The sequence below is a fragment of the Phocoena sinus genome, chromosome 6, assembly GCF_008692025.1.
Source record: "Phocoena sinus isolate mPhoSin1 chromosome 6, mPhoSin1.pri, whole genome shotgun sequence".
In the NCBI taxonomy this organism is placed as follows: Eukaryota; Metazoa; Chordata; class Mammalia; order Artiodactyla; family Phocoenidae; genus Phocoena; species Phocoena sinus.
Window position 1 is genome coordinate 27,497,807 of NC_045768.1, and position 17,587 is coordinate 27,515,393.

General features: G+C 38.2%; 2 protein-coding genes across 10 annotated transcripts in view; both read right to left on the minus strand.

Annotated features, from left to right (window-relative positions):
* Nucleotides 1-12,467, minus strand: part of TAL2 (TAL bHLH transcription factor 2) — a 35,068-nt gene extending 22,601 nt beyond the window's left edge. The window contains exon 1 of one of the 2 annotated variants that reach the window (XM_032635497.1): nt 12,441-12,467. The gene's annotated coding sequence lies outside the window, so the exon portion shown is untranslated. Of the gene's footprint in view, nt 1-3,017; nt 3,052-12,440 lie in introns of those variants that run through there. The other variant, XM_032635496.1, reaches the window with a different exon arrangement.
* The window catches only part of FKTN (fukutin), a 102,027-nt gene that overhangs the window by 22,876 nt on the left and 61,564 nt on the right, over nt 1-17,587 (minus strand). For 3 of the 8 annotated variants that reach the window (XM_032635492.1, XM_032635491.1, XM_032635490.1), the window contains exons 10-11: nt 12,441-12,538; nt 3,018-3,127 (exon numbers count right to left, since the gene is read on the minus strand). In XM_032635492.1, the coding sequence (XP_032491383.1) occupies nt 3,030-3,127; nt 12,441-12,538 (196 nt within the window). In that variant the 3' untranslated portion in view covers nt 3,018-3,029. Of the gene's footprint in view, nt 1-3,017; nt 3,128-7,002; nt 12,539-17,587 lie in introns of those variants that run through there. The other 5 variants (XM_032635488.1, XM_032635487.1, XM_032635489.1 and 2 more) reach the window with 3 other exon arrangements.

The window sequence follows — 17,587 nt, forward strand, 5'->3', positions numbered from 1 at the left end:
TTACTGTGTTTGGGGTCTGATTTTTGCAGCCTGCAGGTTTGAAGTTCCCGTTGTTTTTAGTGTCTGTCCCCAGTGGCTAAGGTTGGTTCAGTGGGTTGTGTAGGCTTCCTGTTGGAGGGGACTAGTGCCTGTGTTCTGGTGGATGAGGCCTGATCTTGTCTTTCTGGTGGGAAGGTCCACGGGTAGTGGTGTGTTTTGGGGTGTCTGTGTCCTTATTATGATTTTAGGCAGCCTCTCTGCTAATGGATGGGGCTGTGTTCCTGTCTTGCTAGTTGTTTGGCATAGGGTGTCGAGCACTGTAGCTTGCTGGTCATTGAGTGGAGCTGGGTCTTGGTGTTGAGATGGAGATCTCTGGGAGATTTTTGCCATTTGATATTACGTGGAGTTGGGAGGTCTCTTGCGGACCAGTGTCCTGAAGTTGGCTCTCCCACCTCAGAGGTACAGCCCTGATGCCTGGCTTTTGGGAGGTCTGAGGTTTTCTTCCAGCGTTCAGTAGGAGTTGTTCCATGTGTAGATATATTTCTGATGTATTTGTGGGGAGAAAGGTGATCTCCACGTCTTACTCTTCCACTGTCTTGAAGCTGTATCCAAGTGTTATGTTTTAATCCTACCATCTGTCTCCCCAAAGGACAGGCCTTGTACCTGTGCCCTTGAGGCCACTCTCACTTCTCATCACCAGTCCTCAGGACAGGGCCCTCTCACCAGGAATACTTTGAAATACAGAAAGGCTCTTATCTTACAGAAATATTACTTGGGATTATTAGGAAAATACAAGTTCAGAGGATTAATGCCAAAGGTTGAAATAAAAGTAAAGATAATAATATTAATAGCTATCATTTATTGAACTTCTACTCTGTACTAAGCAATATACCAGGGTTCCTATAATTCTTATAATAACTCTTATGGGCAGGTATTAATTTTAGCCTCATTAGTTGAAAAAAAAATTGGAACTCAGAAGTTAAATAACCAGCCTGATATCACAAAGCTAGGAAGTGACACCCCTGGATCTGAGTCTAGATCTCTACAACTCCAAAGCTCTTGCTGGTCCCATCAAATCCTCTGGCCCTGCATTGTCCAGTATGCTAGCTACTAGCTATATGATGCTATTTAATTTAATTAAAATCAAAGTAAACAGTGGAGAAAAGACAGCCTCTTCAATAAGTGGTGCTGGGAAAACTGGAAAGCATGTAAAAGAATGAAATTCGAACAGTCCTTAACACCATGTACAAAAATAAACTCAAAATGGATTAAAGGGGCTTCCCTGGTGGCGCAGTGGTTGAGAGTCTGCCTGCCGATGCAGGGGATATGGGTTCGTGCCCCAGTCCAGGAAGATCTCACATGCTGTGGAGCGGCTGGGCCTGTGAGCCATGGCCACTGAGCCTGCGCTTCCGGGGCCTGTGTTCCACAACGGGAGAGGCCACAACAGTGAGAGGCCTTCGTACCGCAAAAAAAAAAAAAAAAAAGGATTAAAGACCTAAATGTAAGGCCAGACACTGTAAAACTCTTAGAGGAAAACATAGGCAGAACACCACATGACATAAATCACAGCAAGATCCTTTTTAACCCCCCTCCTAGAGAACTAGAAATAAAAACAAATGGGACCTAATGAACCTGAAAATCTTTTACACAGCAAAAGAAACCATAAACAATACAAAAAGACAACCCTCATAATGGGAGAAAATATTTGCAAACAAAGCAACTGACAAAGGATTAATCTCCAAAATATACAAGCAGCTCAATATCAAAAAAACAAAAAACCCAATCCAAAAATGGGCAGAAGACCTAAACCGACATTTATCCAAACAAGATATACAGATTGCCAACAAACACGTGAAAGGATGCTCAACATCACTAATCATTAGAGAAATGCAAATCAAAAACCCATTAAGGTATCACCTCACACTGGTCAGAATGGCCATCATCAAAACCTTTATAAGCAGTAAATGCTGAAGAGGGTGTACAGAAAAGGGAACCCTCCTGCACTGTTGGTAGGAATGTCAACTGATACAGCCACTATGGAGAACAGTATGGAGGTTCCTTAAAAAACTAAAAATAGAACTACCATAGGACCTAGCAGTCCCACTGCTGGGCATATACCCTGCAAAAACCATAATTCAAAAAGAGTCATGTACCACAATGTTCATTGCAGCTCTATTTACAACAGCCAGGACATGGAAGCAACCTAAGTGTCCATCAACAGATGAATGGATAAAGAAGATGTGGCACATATATACAATGGAATATTACTCAGCCATAAAAAGGAACGAAACTGAGTTATTTGTAGTGAGGTGAATGGACTGTCATACAGAGTGAAGTAAGTCAGAAAGAGAAAAACAAATACCGTATGCTAACACATACATGTAGAATCTAAAAAAAAAAAGAAAGAAAGAAATGGTCAGAAGAACCTAGGGGCAAGACAGGAATAAAGATGCAGACCTACTAGAGAATGGACTTGAGGATACGGGGAGGGGGAAGGGTAAGCTGGGACAAAGTGAGAGAGTGGCATGGACATATATACACTACCAAACATAAAATAGATCGTTAGCGGGAAGCAGCTGCATAGCACACGGAGATCAGCTCGGTGCTTTGTGACAACCTAGAGGGGTGGGATACGGAGGCAGGGAGGGAGGGAGATGCAAGAGGGAAGAGATATGGGGACATATGTATATGTATAACTGATTCAGTTTGTTGTAAAGCAGAAACTGACACACCATTGTAAAGCAATCATACTCTAATAAAGATGTTTAAAAAAAATCAAAGTAAACATTTAGTTCCCCATTTGCACTTGCCACATTTCAAGTGCTCAAGGTCACATGTGGCTCGTGGGTACTGTCTTGGACAGTGCAGGCAGAGTCATTTCTAGTATCAGAGAATGCTCTGTTTGACAGCACTGTTGTAGATATTCTCTGGTCTTCCACTAGGATATAGGGGAAACCTGGTTCCTAGCAAATTGTGACCGCATGACATGAGGAGAGGACAGCTTCTTAAAAGCTAAGCCTTTTGCTTTGTGAGCTCACCCTTCAGTTTTTCTAAGCAGGATCTGGCTGGATTAAACAGTTGCACAGTTTAGGCTCCAAAACAAACTCATACACACTCCAACTATGCGACGATCGTTCTTCTAAGACACCTGAAAGACATTTGGTGGTAATACATTTTCAGAAAATTAGTCAACCAGTCACCTTTCCTGCAGTATTCTCTAGAAAATATTCTCCAAAGTATTGAGACTAACTAGAAAAAAAAATGAATTTAAATTAAAAAAAACTGGTGATAAATATGAAATTAGTTAAAGTTAGAGACCTAAAAACAATGACACCAGCTGCTAAAGGGCTTTTGCTGATAAATATTCTTGGGGAAAAGTCAACTATAAAGGACACAACAGAATGCGAAAATAAATTTTAAAGAGGATTATTAAATTTGCAGAGTAAATCAATAAAGAATTGGAGGAGAAAAAGAGAAAAACAAAACAAAAAGCTAAAAATCTGTCTTCCAAAGACTGAGACAAGATTATTCCTTTTAATTTTATTATGAAGAGTGTTACATATTATGAACGTTTATAAAATGTTTAAGGACACTCTAGTAAAATCATAGTCAAACAATGGTGCAAAGAACACATTTAAAAAGAAACCATAAGAGAGACAACTACAGTATTTGGTGTTTTCACTATTTAAAATTTTAGCCATCCTAATAGCTGTGCAGTGATATCTCGTTGTGGTTGTAATTTGCATTTCCCTGATGGTTAACAATGTTGAACATTTTTTTTAAAGTTTATTAGTTATCAGTACTGTAGTCCTCTATCTTTACTTCTCTATCATTGACAACTTTAACTCCTTCCAGAAAATGTTTTTACACTTACCACCTTTACTTAGAAGTTTATATATAGTTTTGGTATTTGTTACAGGGGGACTAGTAAGGGAAACTTTATTAAAGAGGAACTGGGAAGATACCAATTTAGATTAGAAATAAAAGGAGTAGGGAATTCCCTGGCAGTCCAGTGGTTAGATTCTGTGCTTTCACTGCTGGGGCTCGGGTTCAATCCCTGGTTGGGGAACTAAGATCCCACAAGCCACATGGCATGGCCAAAAAAAAAAAAAGAAGAGTAGTAGTAATTTTCAGTAAAGGAAGAGGAATATGCTGAAATTCAGCAGATTTTGTATTTTTGTGTCCAAGGAAAAAAAATAAGATCCCAAAACACAAAGTATGATGTGGCAGAGCTGACACCAGCTGAACACCTGTAAGCTCATACCAGTGACAACACAGAAAATGGTTTCTAATTATTAGCTGAGCAAGATCTGGTTTATTAATATTTACTTCAGGAAGATCACATGATGTGTTCATGGGAGAAATTATGACAAAGAAAAATTGTAACTTCTTCCCCTTCCCCGTTTTATTGAGATATAACTGACATATAACATTGTATAAGTTTAAGGTGTACAACGATGATTTGATATATGTACATATTGTGAAATGATTACCACCATAAGTCAACATCCATTACCTCAGTTAGAAATTTTTGTTTTCTTGTGATGAGAACTTTTAAGATCTACTCTCTTAGCAGCTTTCAAATATACAATATAGTATTGCTAACTACAGTTATCATGCTGTACATTACATCCCCAGAACTTACTTATATCTGGAAGTTTGTATCTTTTGACCACCTTCAACTAATTACCCCAGCCCCTACCCCCTGCTTCTGGCAACCACCAATCTGTTCTCTGAGTTTGTTTGTTTATTAGAATCTACATATGCAATCATACAGCATGTCTTTTTCTGACTTTTTTTCCTTAACATAATGCCCTCAAGGTCCACCTATGTTGTCACAAATGGCAGGACTTCCTCTTTCTTGTGGCTGAATAATATTCCATTCTATATATATACCACATCTTCTTATCCATTCATCGGTTGATAGACACTTAGGTTATTTCCATACCTTGGCTATTGTAAATAAAGCTGCAGTGAACAGGGGGTGCAGATATTCCTTCAGGATAGTAATGTCATTCCCTTCGAATATATACCCAGAAGTGGAATTGCTGGATCGTATCGTTCTATTTTTAATTTTTTGAGGAAACTCCAAACTGTTTTCCAGAGTGGCTGTACCAGTTTACAGTCCCACCAACAGTATACAAGGTTTTCCTTTCTCCACATCCTCACATGCCCTTGTTAGCTCTTGACTTCTTTGATAATAGCCATTCTAACAGGTGTAAGGTGATATCTATCTCACTGTGGTTTTGATCTCCATCTTCCTGATGATTAGTGATGTTGAGCAATTTTTCATGTATCTGTTAGCCATTAGAATTTCTTCTTTAGAAAACTGTTTCAGTTCTTTTGCCCACTTTAAAAATTGGATGTTTTTTTGCTATTGAGTTGTATGAGTTCCTTATATATTTCGGATATTAACCCCTTATTATACATATGATTTGCAAATATTTATTTCCAACTCATAGGTTGCCTTTCATTTTGTTGTTTTCTGCTCAGAAGCTTTTTGGTTTGATGTAGTCCCACTTGTTTATTTTTGTTTTTGTTCACTATGCTTTTGGTGTCATATCACTGACAAGACCAATGTCAAGGAACTTTTTCCCTATGTGTTCTTCTAGGAGTTCATGGTTTCAGGTCTCATATCTAGGTTTTCAATGCATGTTGAGTTAATTTTGACTGGTGTGATGTAGGGATCTAGTTTCATTCTTTTGCATGTGATTATCCAAATTTTCCCAGCCCCACTTATTTAAGAGACTATATTTTCTCTATTGAGTATTCTTGGCTCCCCTGTCAAATATTAGTTGATTGTATATGCATGGGTTTATTTCTGGGCTCTCAATTCTATTCCATTGGTCTATGTGTCTTTTTAAATGCTAGTACCATACTGTTCTGATTACTACAGCATTGTATATGGTAATAATATAGCTTGAAATCAGGAAGTGTGATGTTTCCAGCTTTTTTCTTCTTTCCCAGGATTGCTTTGGCTATTGCTTTTGGCTATTTGGCTAACGATGCTGAACATCTTTTTAATGTGCTTATTTGCCATCTGTATAGCCTCTCCAGTGAAATGTCTGTTCATATCTCTTGCTCATTTTCTAATCGGATTTTTTAAAAACTGTTGAGTGTTTTCTTTAATACATTCTAGATACTAGTCTTCTTTCAGATATGTAGTTTGCAAATATTTCCTACTAGTCTGTAGCTTGACTTTTCATCCTCTTCTTGTAACCTTTTGCAAAGCAGCAGTTTTCAATTTTGATGAAGTACAATTTATCAATTTCTCCTTTTACTGATTGTGCTTTTGGTATGAAGTCTAAGAAAGAACTCTTTGTCTAGCCCCAGATCACGAAAATTTTCTTTTTTTCCCCTTAGAGTTTCATTGTTTTATATTTTACATTTAAGTACATGATACATTTTGAGTTCATTTTTATATAAAGTATGAGGTTTTCTTTTTTTTTTTTTTTGCCTTTGGCTGTCCAATTGCTCTCGTACCAATTGTTCAAAACACTATCCTTCCTCCATTGAATTGCTTTTGCACTTTTGTCAAAAATCAGTTGAGCATATTTGTATGCCAATTTCTAGGTCCTTTTTTTCTGTTCCATTGATCTATGTGTCTATGCCTCTACCAATACCATTCTGCCTTGATTACTGCATTAGTTTGCTAGGGCTGCCTAACAAAGTATGACAGACCAGATGGCTTAAAACAAGTTTCTTTTCTCACAGTTCTGGAGGCTAGAAGTCCAAGATCAAGGTGTTGGCAGGACTGGTTTCTTCTGAGGGCCTCTTTCCTTGGCTTGTAGATGGCCATCTTCTCCCTAAATCTTCACTTGATCGTCCCTCTGTGTTTGTCTGTATCTTAATCTCTTCTTATAAGGATACCAATCATATTGGATTAGGGTCCACCCATACAACCTATCTCACCTTAATTTAGAAGAACTTTACTGGTGGCAAGATTACTATTTTACTAGATTGCTTATGAATGTTAGGGGCTATTATTTCTACTGCAAGCTGCAAAAATAAACACAAAATATCTCAAGTGATTAGAAAAATTTTATTCATCGTCCCAAACTGGATTATATATTACAAATTCTGATCAAAATAATAATATTAAAGGCATTTTCAGTAGTACCACAAACTATCTGTACCTGAAGATAAAGTCAAAGTAAACTGGTAAGCATACACTGAAATTTACTCATGTTTAAAATATCACTTTGTTTAGAAAATTCACAAACACGTTTTTCTGGGTATGATGTGGGATACATAAATAGCTACATATGATTTTCATTTAACAAACACATGAACTATCCCCCATGCTCTGAATGAGTCATCATAAGTCTGCATACACTTGTAATTTTCTTAATGGTATATGAGACAGTAGTTTATTGTTTTATAGAACAAAATACAGCACTTCTAATTCTCCTCATACTGCCTTTCAACCCCACTGTGAGAGCTGTGCATAAGAACACAGCAGCTTGGGTGGCTCATGGGTTCCGACATAATCTCTGCATTGGTTGGGTTGGAGGACGGCAAGGAAGGCATTCTAAGATATAAGTTCTGAGAATATAGAAACAGATTTCTCATAGAAAAATGTATACTTGTCTACTTTAGCACAGGTACCATACAAAAAGCATCACTATTGAATTGGTCTGTTTGACTTATAAACTATAATTAGGATTTCAGTCTGATGTGGAGCAGCTTAAAATAGTATCACATACCCTGTTGATTCTTGCCTAGTTGAGACAGAAACATAAATGTGGGGGAAGAAGGTAGAAAAGAGTATTTTCAATTCCCATTTATTAATACTGACATAAGCATTCATCAGCACAGATAATTAAGTGAAACTAAGTATTCCAAATTCTTTCCCTCTCCAAATCATGGCTTATATCTGACTTTGGCTGGCAGAGATTTTCTAACAAGAAGGTGAGGGTTCACCTCCATGAAAAGCTAGATCACTGAAACAGAAGTCCAGGGCAGACCAGGCACCAAATCTAGGGAGGTACGGAGAGTGACCTGCTTGGGACCCGGGAACTAGGTAGCATATGGGGATAGCATAAGGAGACCCTAGAGGACAACAGCTTCACCAATAAAATGAAAATATCTGTTCTATTTAGAGTAGGAGGCAACTTGGTCATGTCTCTGAATTCATCAACCATACAATTTGTCCTTTAATGCCTTGTTATAATGAAATGATTTTTTTTTCCCCTAAGCAAATTCAGTCATGCAACCTTCTGAGTGAGGTTTGTGTCCTACCACAGTTTCTTTAATCCCATTTGAAGAATAATTAGAAAAAGGATTTGGAAACAAGAAATGGAACATTTCTTGAGTATTACCTAATTCTAGGCCTGATACTAAGCACTTTATATTTCATTTAATCCTAACTAAAACCCCTTAGAAGTATTCTTCATTTTGCCAATTCACTCATGTGGAAATTGAGGCTAAGAGGTCCCCCACCATAAATCCCACACAATGAAGCTGGGATTCAAACTCAGGCCTAATTCAAAACATTGTGCCCTTTTATGCTAACATGGCACTTTCCCTAAGTGACATGTTAGAGGTGACTTAGCCCAGGTCTTAGTGACAGAGGAGGAGGAAAGAGAAGTAGTTGCTGGGGCATTTCTTCAGAGAAATCCTTTTGAATGGTCAAGAAATAGAGTTTTCCCCACGCTTTAAAGTTGTTACAAATGATGGCTGTGTTTTAGAAGGTGGGAATGTGGCACTTTCTCTGATCGTGTTTTGAGGGGAAGTTTCCCCAGGGGATTTATAATACTAAGAATGAAGGAACTGTTCATTTTTCAGAAGGTGAAACTAGGGGGAGACTTAGAAACATCTGCAGCCTTAGGCTTTTGACATTGGGTGAGGGTTTATTGGAGTGTGGGAATTCATTCCAAGTGTGTTTCCCAGATGCAGCTCTGGTCCCCAGTCTACCCCTGCTTTCCTGTGTAACACCTTGCTGTCCTATGTGCCATTTGAAGCTTTGTAGCCTGTAAGGCTAGAAACAATGGTTTAGGGTCACACACACAAAAAAGAGAAATGAGCATAATCTATTCTCAATTTCTTGGATCCTCCATAAGAGACTATCAGTAAAGAGGAAGAGGAGGGAATTTTCAGAAATGAGCACTTACTAGATTGGTGCTAATGGTTTCCTGGGGAAGTAGAGAGGTAAGCAGAAATGGAACACATCGTGATCCTAAGGGAATCAGGTACTCCTGGATATTAAAAATATAATGACCAAAGGCTGATGCCTCCAAATATGAACTATTTCACCTTTTGGAGATAAGGCATGTTTTAGATAAAGGTATGAAGACAGTGTAAGCATTTTGGACAAAACACTCTTCCTTCGTCACCTCAGACTCTAAATTTGAGCAGAAAGATATTAAGTGGGTGATGGCAAAAACATCCTGAAAACTTCTCCGTCAAGCATGTCAAGCAGGGCTAAAGATGTTGTGCTGTGATCAGTGAAACAGGCATGTGCTGGGAGTCATGGCACCCTTAGAGCCTCAACTCTTTCTTGCTCAAATCACTCCTTTCTGTGCTTATTTATTTATCTATACAATAAAAGGGTTAGGATGAGTGTTGCAGTGAGGGCCCCTCTGGCCCTTAAGACTCAAGAGCAAGATGATTTTCACTTGAGTGTTAACTTGTCTGGAGGGAATGGTGGCACACATTCTGCCACCTAGTGGTCATATTTCAGGGTTTGCCCACTGCCCAGCTTCTCAGGGATGCTCAATTTGGAGAACTGAGGTTTTATTCCAGGATCCAGATGTCAGCAGCTGCAGCAGAGGAGAGAAAGACAAGTGCTCCCTGCTTAGAGAAGGACTGAGTGGTCACCTGGTTGTCAAGTGAGAGGTTATCAGTCTTGACTCTCAGGACCTCTCTGGGGACATCCATGGGTGCTAAACAAGTTAATATAAGAGGTTTTCTCCTGGTAAGCCAGGCAAACTGTACCTGGAAGTGGACAGATTAGGAGAATTATTATTGGAATACTCAGGTGAGGAAAGAAAAGTGATCTGATAAGGTGTTGATGGTAGAGCCAAGGTCTCTGGACACTCAGCAGAGTGCAACAATTAAGAAGTATAGGATGAAGTGTAGCTGAATCTGTAACAGAGCAAGCGTGGCTTTCAGAGTTTGGGGAAGGGCTTTCATTCTCCCAAGTTAGGGTAGGACCCACCATCTGAACTCTGTGAAACCAGAAGGCAGTCAAAAAAGGTATTCTAGCAGCCAGTGGTCTATAGAGGGATATATATGGAACCTCTGTCCATGCAGCCAAGTTAGCTTAGATATTTGAATGCTTCAAGACCTTGAACTCCGGGGACAGATAAAAAGAAATAACCTAAACAGGGGGTGGGTAAGACACCCCCTGGCAAACAGTGGGAGTCCCAATTTGAAATGGGCAGAAATGTGTAGTGTATGCACTTATAGACGCTAAGTACGAGCAAATGGTCCTCAATAAACAGGGTGGATTTTGCCCGGGAACACTATTATTACCTGTTACATTTTTTCAACCATAAAAAAAAAATTAGGTTCAACTATTTAGAATTTGGGTATGATTTCCATGGGCTGATTTTCTAGCAAAAAGAAAGCTGATTACAATGGCCTGTCATTTGGGGACAAGTTTACTGGTAATCTATAAAGGTTACCTGAAAACCTAAATTATGTTAGGTTTTTATAAGAAGACCCAGTGACTATGCACTGAAAGCTCATCCTAAGAGAGGAAGGTCATTGCTTACCATTTATCAAAAAAAAGTTTTTGCTGTTTTTAAAATTTGGAGTGGGGTGGTTGTAGCTTGTAGGTTTCCCCAACTTTGTTTTAGGAAAACTATCAGTCCATTCTCTCAGACCTTCTGGTTTCCATTTCTGACATTCCTATTATTCTCTAGTTTTCACGAAAATCTGCCAATCTGGTCCAGAAAGTGGTCCTAAGCAACCTACATACAATGTAAGACTTAGCTTCCTATCCTGGGCAAAGAAAAAGATAGCAATGCTCTGTGCCTAATATCCCTTTACCTGTCACTTACAATATATAATTAAAGTGACTCGTGAAGAGATAGGGAGACACAGCCATCCCAGTCCACTCAGGGACATATCTTGAGGGGAAAAAGGAAACTGGAGGGTTTCAGAGTGGGCGCTACTTGACAAAGTAGGGATGTCTGAGCTCTTGCCCCATTGATATTCAATAGATAGGACAACTAGGAACCAATACAAACTTTGCAAATACTATGATCTGGGGTGGGGAACAGCTGCCAGGTTTGCCACTTATCTGTATTTCGGAGTCCTGATGTAGTGCTGGAAGAGGAGAGTGAACAGGCAGGTTTACATACCATGGAAATTGGTTTATAGGCTATAAGTGACAGATATGGAGCTATGATTGATGAATGAACACGCTGAGGAGTACCTTCAGAAAAAGTGGAGGTATTTCTATTAACACTTTAGGGTTAACATTAGAATTGGAGTACAAGGGTTATAAACTCAGAAAATATTAAATGACCATGAATTGCTCATAGTTTACCTATTGATTGAGAATGAAGTAAGGAAAATATGTTTTATGAAATCACCACCCTTTCAATATCATGTCTGGTAGCATGGTCTCACTTGAGTGATTTGTCAAACAAGTATTATCAGGTCAGTGAAAATATTCTCACAATCGCTGGAAATTTAAGCATCACACAGGCATAAGCTTTCTTTTCACTTCAGATATGAAAATAGAAGGTGTATGGAAATTTACATACCTTTGACAAGGCTAGAAATAAGCTGTCATTCTCTTATACAATGCTCTGTGCTCTAAATCAATTCCACATCAGGGTGCTTGTAACAGGAATCTGCTAGCATCTTTTCTTGATGTCACCTAAAGTCTGATCACTTGAATAATAACTCAGCCTCCACACCTTAAAAGTAGCCCTAACATACAAGCTTACACGGGTTATTTTTTTTACTAGTATATCCTTCCTTAGCTGCACCTGGTAAGCCCATCTTCCAAAATGTTAATTATTTAACATTTTGAAAGCACTTACAGAACACTTCATATTCTATATAAGCTCTTCAAAGGGTGAGGGTGTTTCCCTCCAAGGAAAATTGGGGTGCTTACCAAAGGTAGGGGGAAAAGAGGCAGGCATCTGTCTCACTCATCTCTGCTTCTCCACTGTAACCTAGCACTGTACCTGGTACATGGAGACTCTTTAATAAATGTAAAATGAGAGAATTAAATCAGTTGGCTTAGGAGTTAGGACTCTCTCTGTATCTTCAAACTTGTCATTTTTCTTTGGCTCCTACTTATGTTTGACAAGTAGACACGTATCTTTTTAAACAGTCATCTCCCTTTTGTGCAGGAGGGGAATTCCACCATTTCAACCTACTGTGTCAGTACAACTGGATAACCTCATCCCACTCAGAAATGGGCCAGACTCCATTGGGCTGCACATTGTGGGGAGAGCGTTTCCAGTCCCATGTCCTCACAGGAACCTTCCAGGTCTTACCATAGTTGGCTTCGATGTACTCGATGGTTTCACAGGGCACACGAACCTTCATGTCTACAAACTCGGTCCAGCACAGTGTAAACTTGGGAAACAGGTATCTGTGGCAAAACAGGCAATGTGGAGAGGCGTTAGGCTCCAACAGCAGAAGTTTTAGCTAAAGAACCCACAACTAGTGTACTCTTGGCTAAAGGACAGTCCTCTTCCAATAAATAGCTTTGGGGATAGACACAGGGGACCTTTTGCTGTTTCTGACTGTCCAGTAACTCTTTCTTCTTCTAATGGCAATAGCACCCCAATTTATCTCCCCTATTCCCAGTCCATATGGGTCAGGAGGGGCTGACCTGACCCCTAGGCCCCAGAGATGGGTAAAAAAGACTCAGGCCTAACCAGAAAATTATAGTGATTGGGTCAGGGATGGAAATTTACACAAATTAGGCAAATGAAAATCAGCCTTAGAATTTCTTTTGGAACTATCAGGGGAAGAAGTGTTCTTCTGCTGAGGTTTCTAAGCTGTAGGATGGAAACTGAGCACTGCTAGTGGCCATCTTTGCTGTTAGCAGGGACAGCCGGTCTGAGAATGAAGTCAAAGCAAAAAGTTGTCAAAAGATGGAGGAAAATGATAGAGGTCAGAAAACCCTGGGGAAGTGCTTGGATTTGGTTGTGGCCATTCCTTAAATACTGATAAATATTCTTTTTGACTACATTTCTAATACTTGGAATTCGTAGTACATGGAGGGAGGCACGTAGCAGTGAGAGAGGAAACAAAACCCTCCTAGCTAGCCAGAGAACCTGAATCAATCCTGGCAATGTATGACATTCTCCAGCAATAGCATCATAAATGCTTGTGTGTTTGTGAGAGGACATGTTAATTCCTGTCTCCTGGGTTTCACTGTGGTCCCAGATGGCTTTTGATGACCTTAGATAGCTGAAGGAGAAATTCCCAGGATCAGTCAGGATATTTCTCAAACTCCTTTCCTAACTCGCACAGTAATAAGAATTTCATACCACAATATGTGAACATGGTAAGACCCACTATATGTTGGCTTTTTGAGCAAAGCTTCACACCCCACCCCCTCCTCAGATGCAGGAATAGAGATCTAATGCTTGGATCTACTGTACTTCAACAATACTTCTCTTAAAGGAAACAGTTATACAAACCACCTTCTTCCTGCTCTGCCTTTTATTTTATCACCTCCCCTTCTCAATTTCTGTTCTCAGCCTCAAACTTACTTCTTTCTTGCTTATTTTTAATAGGTTACACCTCATTAAATCTCCATCAAATCCAAACTGCTACTAAAAGAACCTAACTAAAGAAAACCAAAATAAGCATCACATGTGTAAGGTGACTCTTTTCCTTCACAGCATGGATTTTCCAGGGAAACAGAGCAAGCACAACTCCAAGATGCTCTCCCAGGCTCCTCCCTTGCTTCCATCCCTCACATGAACCCACCTTTTTTTTTTTTGGCCTTTCTTTTTTTAATCTCAAATGTAAAAGAATATCTCTAAGCTAGCCCACTAGTTATAATGAATTTAACTCAACTTATAGCAGAATTATTTCAATTAGTAAGTTTCAGAAATTATACTAAAAAAACCCCATGTTTCTTAAAGGTACTTTGGCTCAGTAAATGAAATTCTATATATTACAAAGGAACGTTAAAACTAGCAGGTTCGTTAGATTTAAGTTTATATTTTAATGCTATATTCTGTGTTGTTGCTTTCTGAGAAATGTTTCTTCTCTTCACAACATGGCAAGAACCTTCAGTAATGAGATTAAAAGTGGCAATAGCAGAGATTAAAGAAATTTAAAATATCAGAGGATTAAAGAAAAAAGGAACAGAGAAAAACCAGATGTCAAAGTGTAATCAGATTACAGAAATGGGATCTAACTGGGATGTTCTCCAAGGAAAGGTCAGTTCTCAGATATTTTGCTTTTCAGTATTATTTTACCACCAGATGAACATAAAGCCACAGATGAAAATGAGAGGCTGAACATTTCTAAAGAAAGCAACAAGTCCCTTCTACACAAACCAATAGGTGCTGGCAGTTCACAGATAATACCAGCTGGCTTCTGTGAAAAGAAGGCCACAGCAAAGCTCAAAGCTGAGGAAGAAATAGGATACAGCACAGCTCCACCATCTGCTGGTCCCAATTTTACTCCACACGCTCATATTCATGGACTTGCTTATTTTGTCGTGAGACATATCCATCCATCATCAGCCTCCACCCTCCCCGATCAAGACGCTGGTCAGCAGAATGTCCACCTGTCCCATCCTATCAAGTTGACACACTGAAGCTGAAATGAGGCAGAAATCATGGTCCATCTAGTAACATAGGCCAAGAAATGTCCCTCTTAAATATAATCCTCTACAGTCTCATCAAAGGGATGAAAGAAAGAAAAACCTTAAGTCCAGGATGATACAATGGATGAGAATACTACAAATTTTATAAAAGCTTTTATAAAATGAAACGTTCAAAGCCTTCATTGAACAATGAAAGATTTATGAACAAAAACAAAACATTTAAAATATATAAGCAATCTTAAAATTACTCAAAGACAATTTAACTCAAATGTTAATTTTTGTTCCTAAATAAAAACATCCCTAAGCTATCTTTGTGGTTTTATTTTCACCAAATAATTTTCAAGCCTTTCAGCAAAAAGAAAATTCCAGCTTCCTAGGAGAAGAGGGAAGATAAACAATAAAATGTGAAAACTGATTGTAAAACGGGATTGTGGAGAGGAAAAGGGGGGGTGAGTGACTCAGAACAGCACATGCCATGTACCCTGTCCAGGTTACCAGTAAATAATGACTAAGACTATAATTAGAGGCAATGTTACCTTAGCTTTTAAAGCCCACATTAAGTTCTCCTAAGTAGTTTGTACTTTAAAGCTCTGAGATAGGATCCAAAATGTGAACAGATTTAAATTCAGACTAAACAACCCCAAATCAGAATATAAATTCAAGGGATCTTATCACACACACACAAAATCCTTCCATTCATTTTCTAGTTCATACCACTTTTACTTCTTTTTATTTTTGCAAAAAGCAGTAGTTAGAATTAAGAGTTAGTTGGAGAAGACCATTTTTTCCCTCACAGACATTCTTAAAATCTGTAAAACTACTTATTGGTGGTTGGATAAAGTAATTTCATCAGTTTAACTGTACCACCTAAAAACATAATTGCTAAATGAAAAGCGCTGTTTTTACTGTTAATTAGTTAGCTAGGCTAAGTGAGAGAGAGATATCATCAATGACAACTGAATCTGACCTTTTAAAACATAAGTTTGCATTAAACTCTAGAGTTGGAACAGCAGAGCTTTTTTAAACAAGAATTTCCTGCAAAACAACACAATAGTTTATTCTCATTACCAATTTTGTCTCTTCTTTTAACTCTTAATTTCTTTTTCTTGTGTTATTCCAGTGCCTAAGCCCTCCAGCACAATTAAAGCAGGGACAGCATGCATTCTTATGTTTTTTTCTGATTTTAACAGAAAGGCTTCTAAAGTTTTACCATTAAATACGATTGCTCATTCTAGATTTTTGGCATATTCCCTTTATTAGGTTAAAAAAATTTCAGATCCCCTTTAGTCCAAGTTTACTAAAAGGCCTTTTGTTGTTGTTGTTAATTATGAAATGTATCGAATGTTTTTAATGTCATCTATTGAAACAATCACATACTTTTTTCTCCCTTTAATCTTTCAAGTGTTGAGAATTACACTAATACACACACACACTACAAAATTCTATTCATTTGTTTTTCATTCAGGATATTTTCATTTGTGTTCACTAAGACAGTAATTTCCCTTAAAATTTTTTTTTGGTACTGTCCGAGTCCAGTTTTGCTATCAGTCATAAAATGAATTGCTTAAAGCAGTTTTTTTTTTTTTCCCCAAAATAAGGGAATAATCTATCCTGTGAAGGCATGGTAAAACTTTCCTGTAAACATTCTAGGTCTTTTGGTAGGGAAAAAAAGGGGAAAGGAGGATTTTTGATTAGTAATTCAATTTCTTTAATAAGTTATTTAGAACTTCTTGAGTTAAAATTTTGTCATTTTCACATTTTATCTAATATCGCATTTTAGACTGTTGTCTTAGTTGTCCATAGCATTTTCTTTTGAGTCAGTGTAACACAGTTGTTTTGGATCAATCTTGCTAGATGTCTACTTAGTTTACTACTTTTATAATTTGTTATCTTAAGAACTAGCATTTGGATTTGTTCATCTTTGAGAGTTTTTCTTTCTTTTTTTGGCAGAGCCACATGTCTTGCAGGATCTAAGTTCCCCCACTCAGGATCGAACTCAGGCCCTTGGCAGCAAAAGCACGGAGTCCTAACCACTGGACTGCCAGGGAATTCCCATGATACTGTTTGGTTTTTATTTTATTAATTTCTTCTCTTGGTTTCCTTCCTTCACTTTCCTTAGACTGACTGTGCTGTTCTTTTCATCTCTTCAGTTGGTAGCTTAATTTTTTCAAACCTATTCTTTCATACTTGTTTTTTTTTCCTCCTAGTCTCAGACCATTCCAAGGGACATGGGATGGAGTGACTAAATGCACTCAGCTTGTGCCCCACTGATGGGCTTCCCTCTGCCCTACTTTTTAGAGGATGGGGTTGGGGGTGTGGGTAAGTCTGAATTAGATTACGAGGCCCCCATACGGGGTACCTCACAACAGCCATTGAAATACTTATTGTTTTTAAGGTTACAAGTTTACCTCTATCCTCTTAACTGCATCCTATCTGAATCCTAAAACTTTTGTAATTTCCAGTATGATCTCCTTTTTAATTCATTAGTTATTAAAGAGGGCATTTTAAAGCTTCCACACTTTTTAAAGATGTCTTTTAATTCTTGATTTCTAATTCAGTTCCACTGTGGTCATACAATGCCGTCTACTGAAATAATCATAGTTTTTTTTCCCCTTTAATCTGTTAATGTGGAGAATTACACTCATACACACACACCTCACAAGAATTTTATTAATGCTTTCAAATGTACTGAGATTGCCTTCACGTTGTAGTACATGATCAACTTTTATAAATGCTCCATTTATAGTGGATAAGAAAGTACATGTAGCATTTGCTGGATGAATACTTTCATATATATATATATAAATAATACTTTTACATATATATATATATATATATATATATATG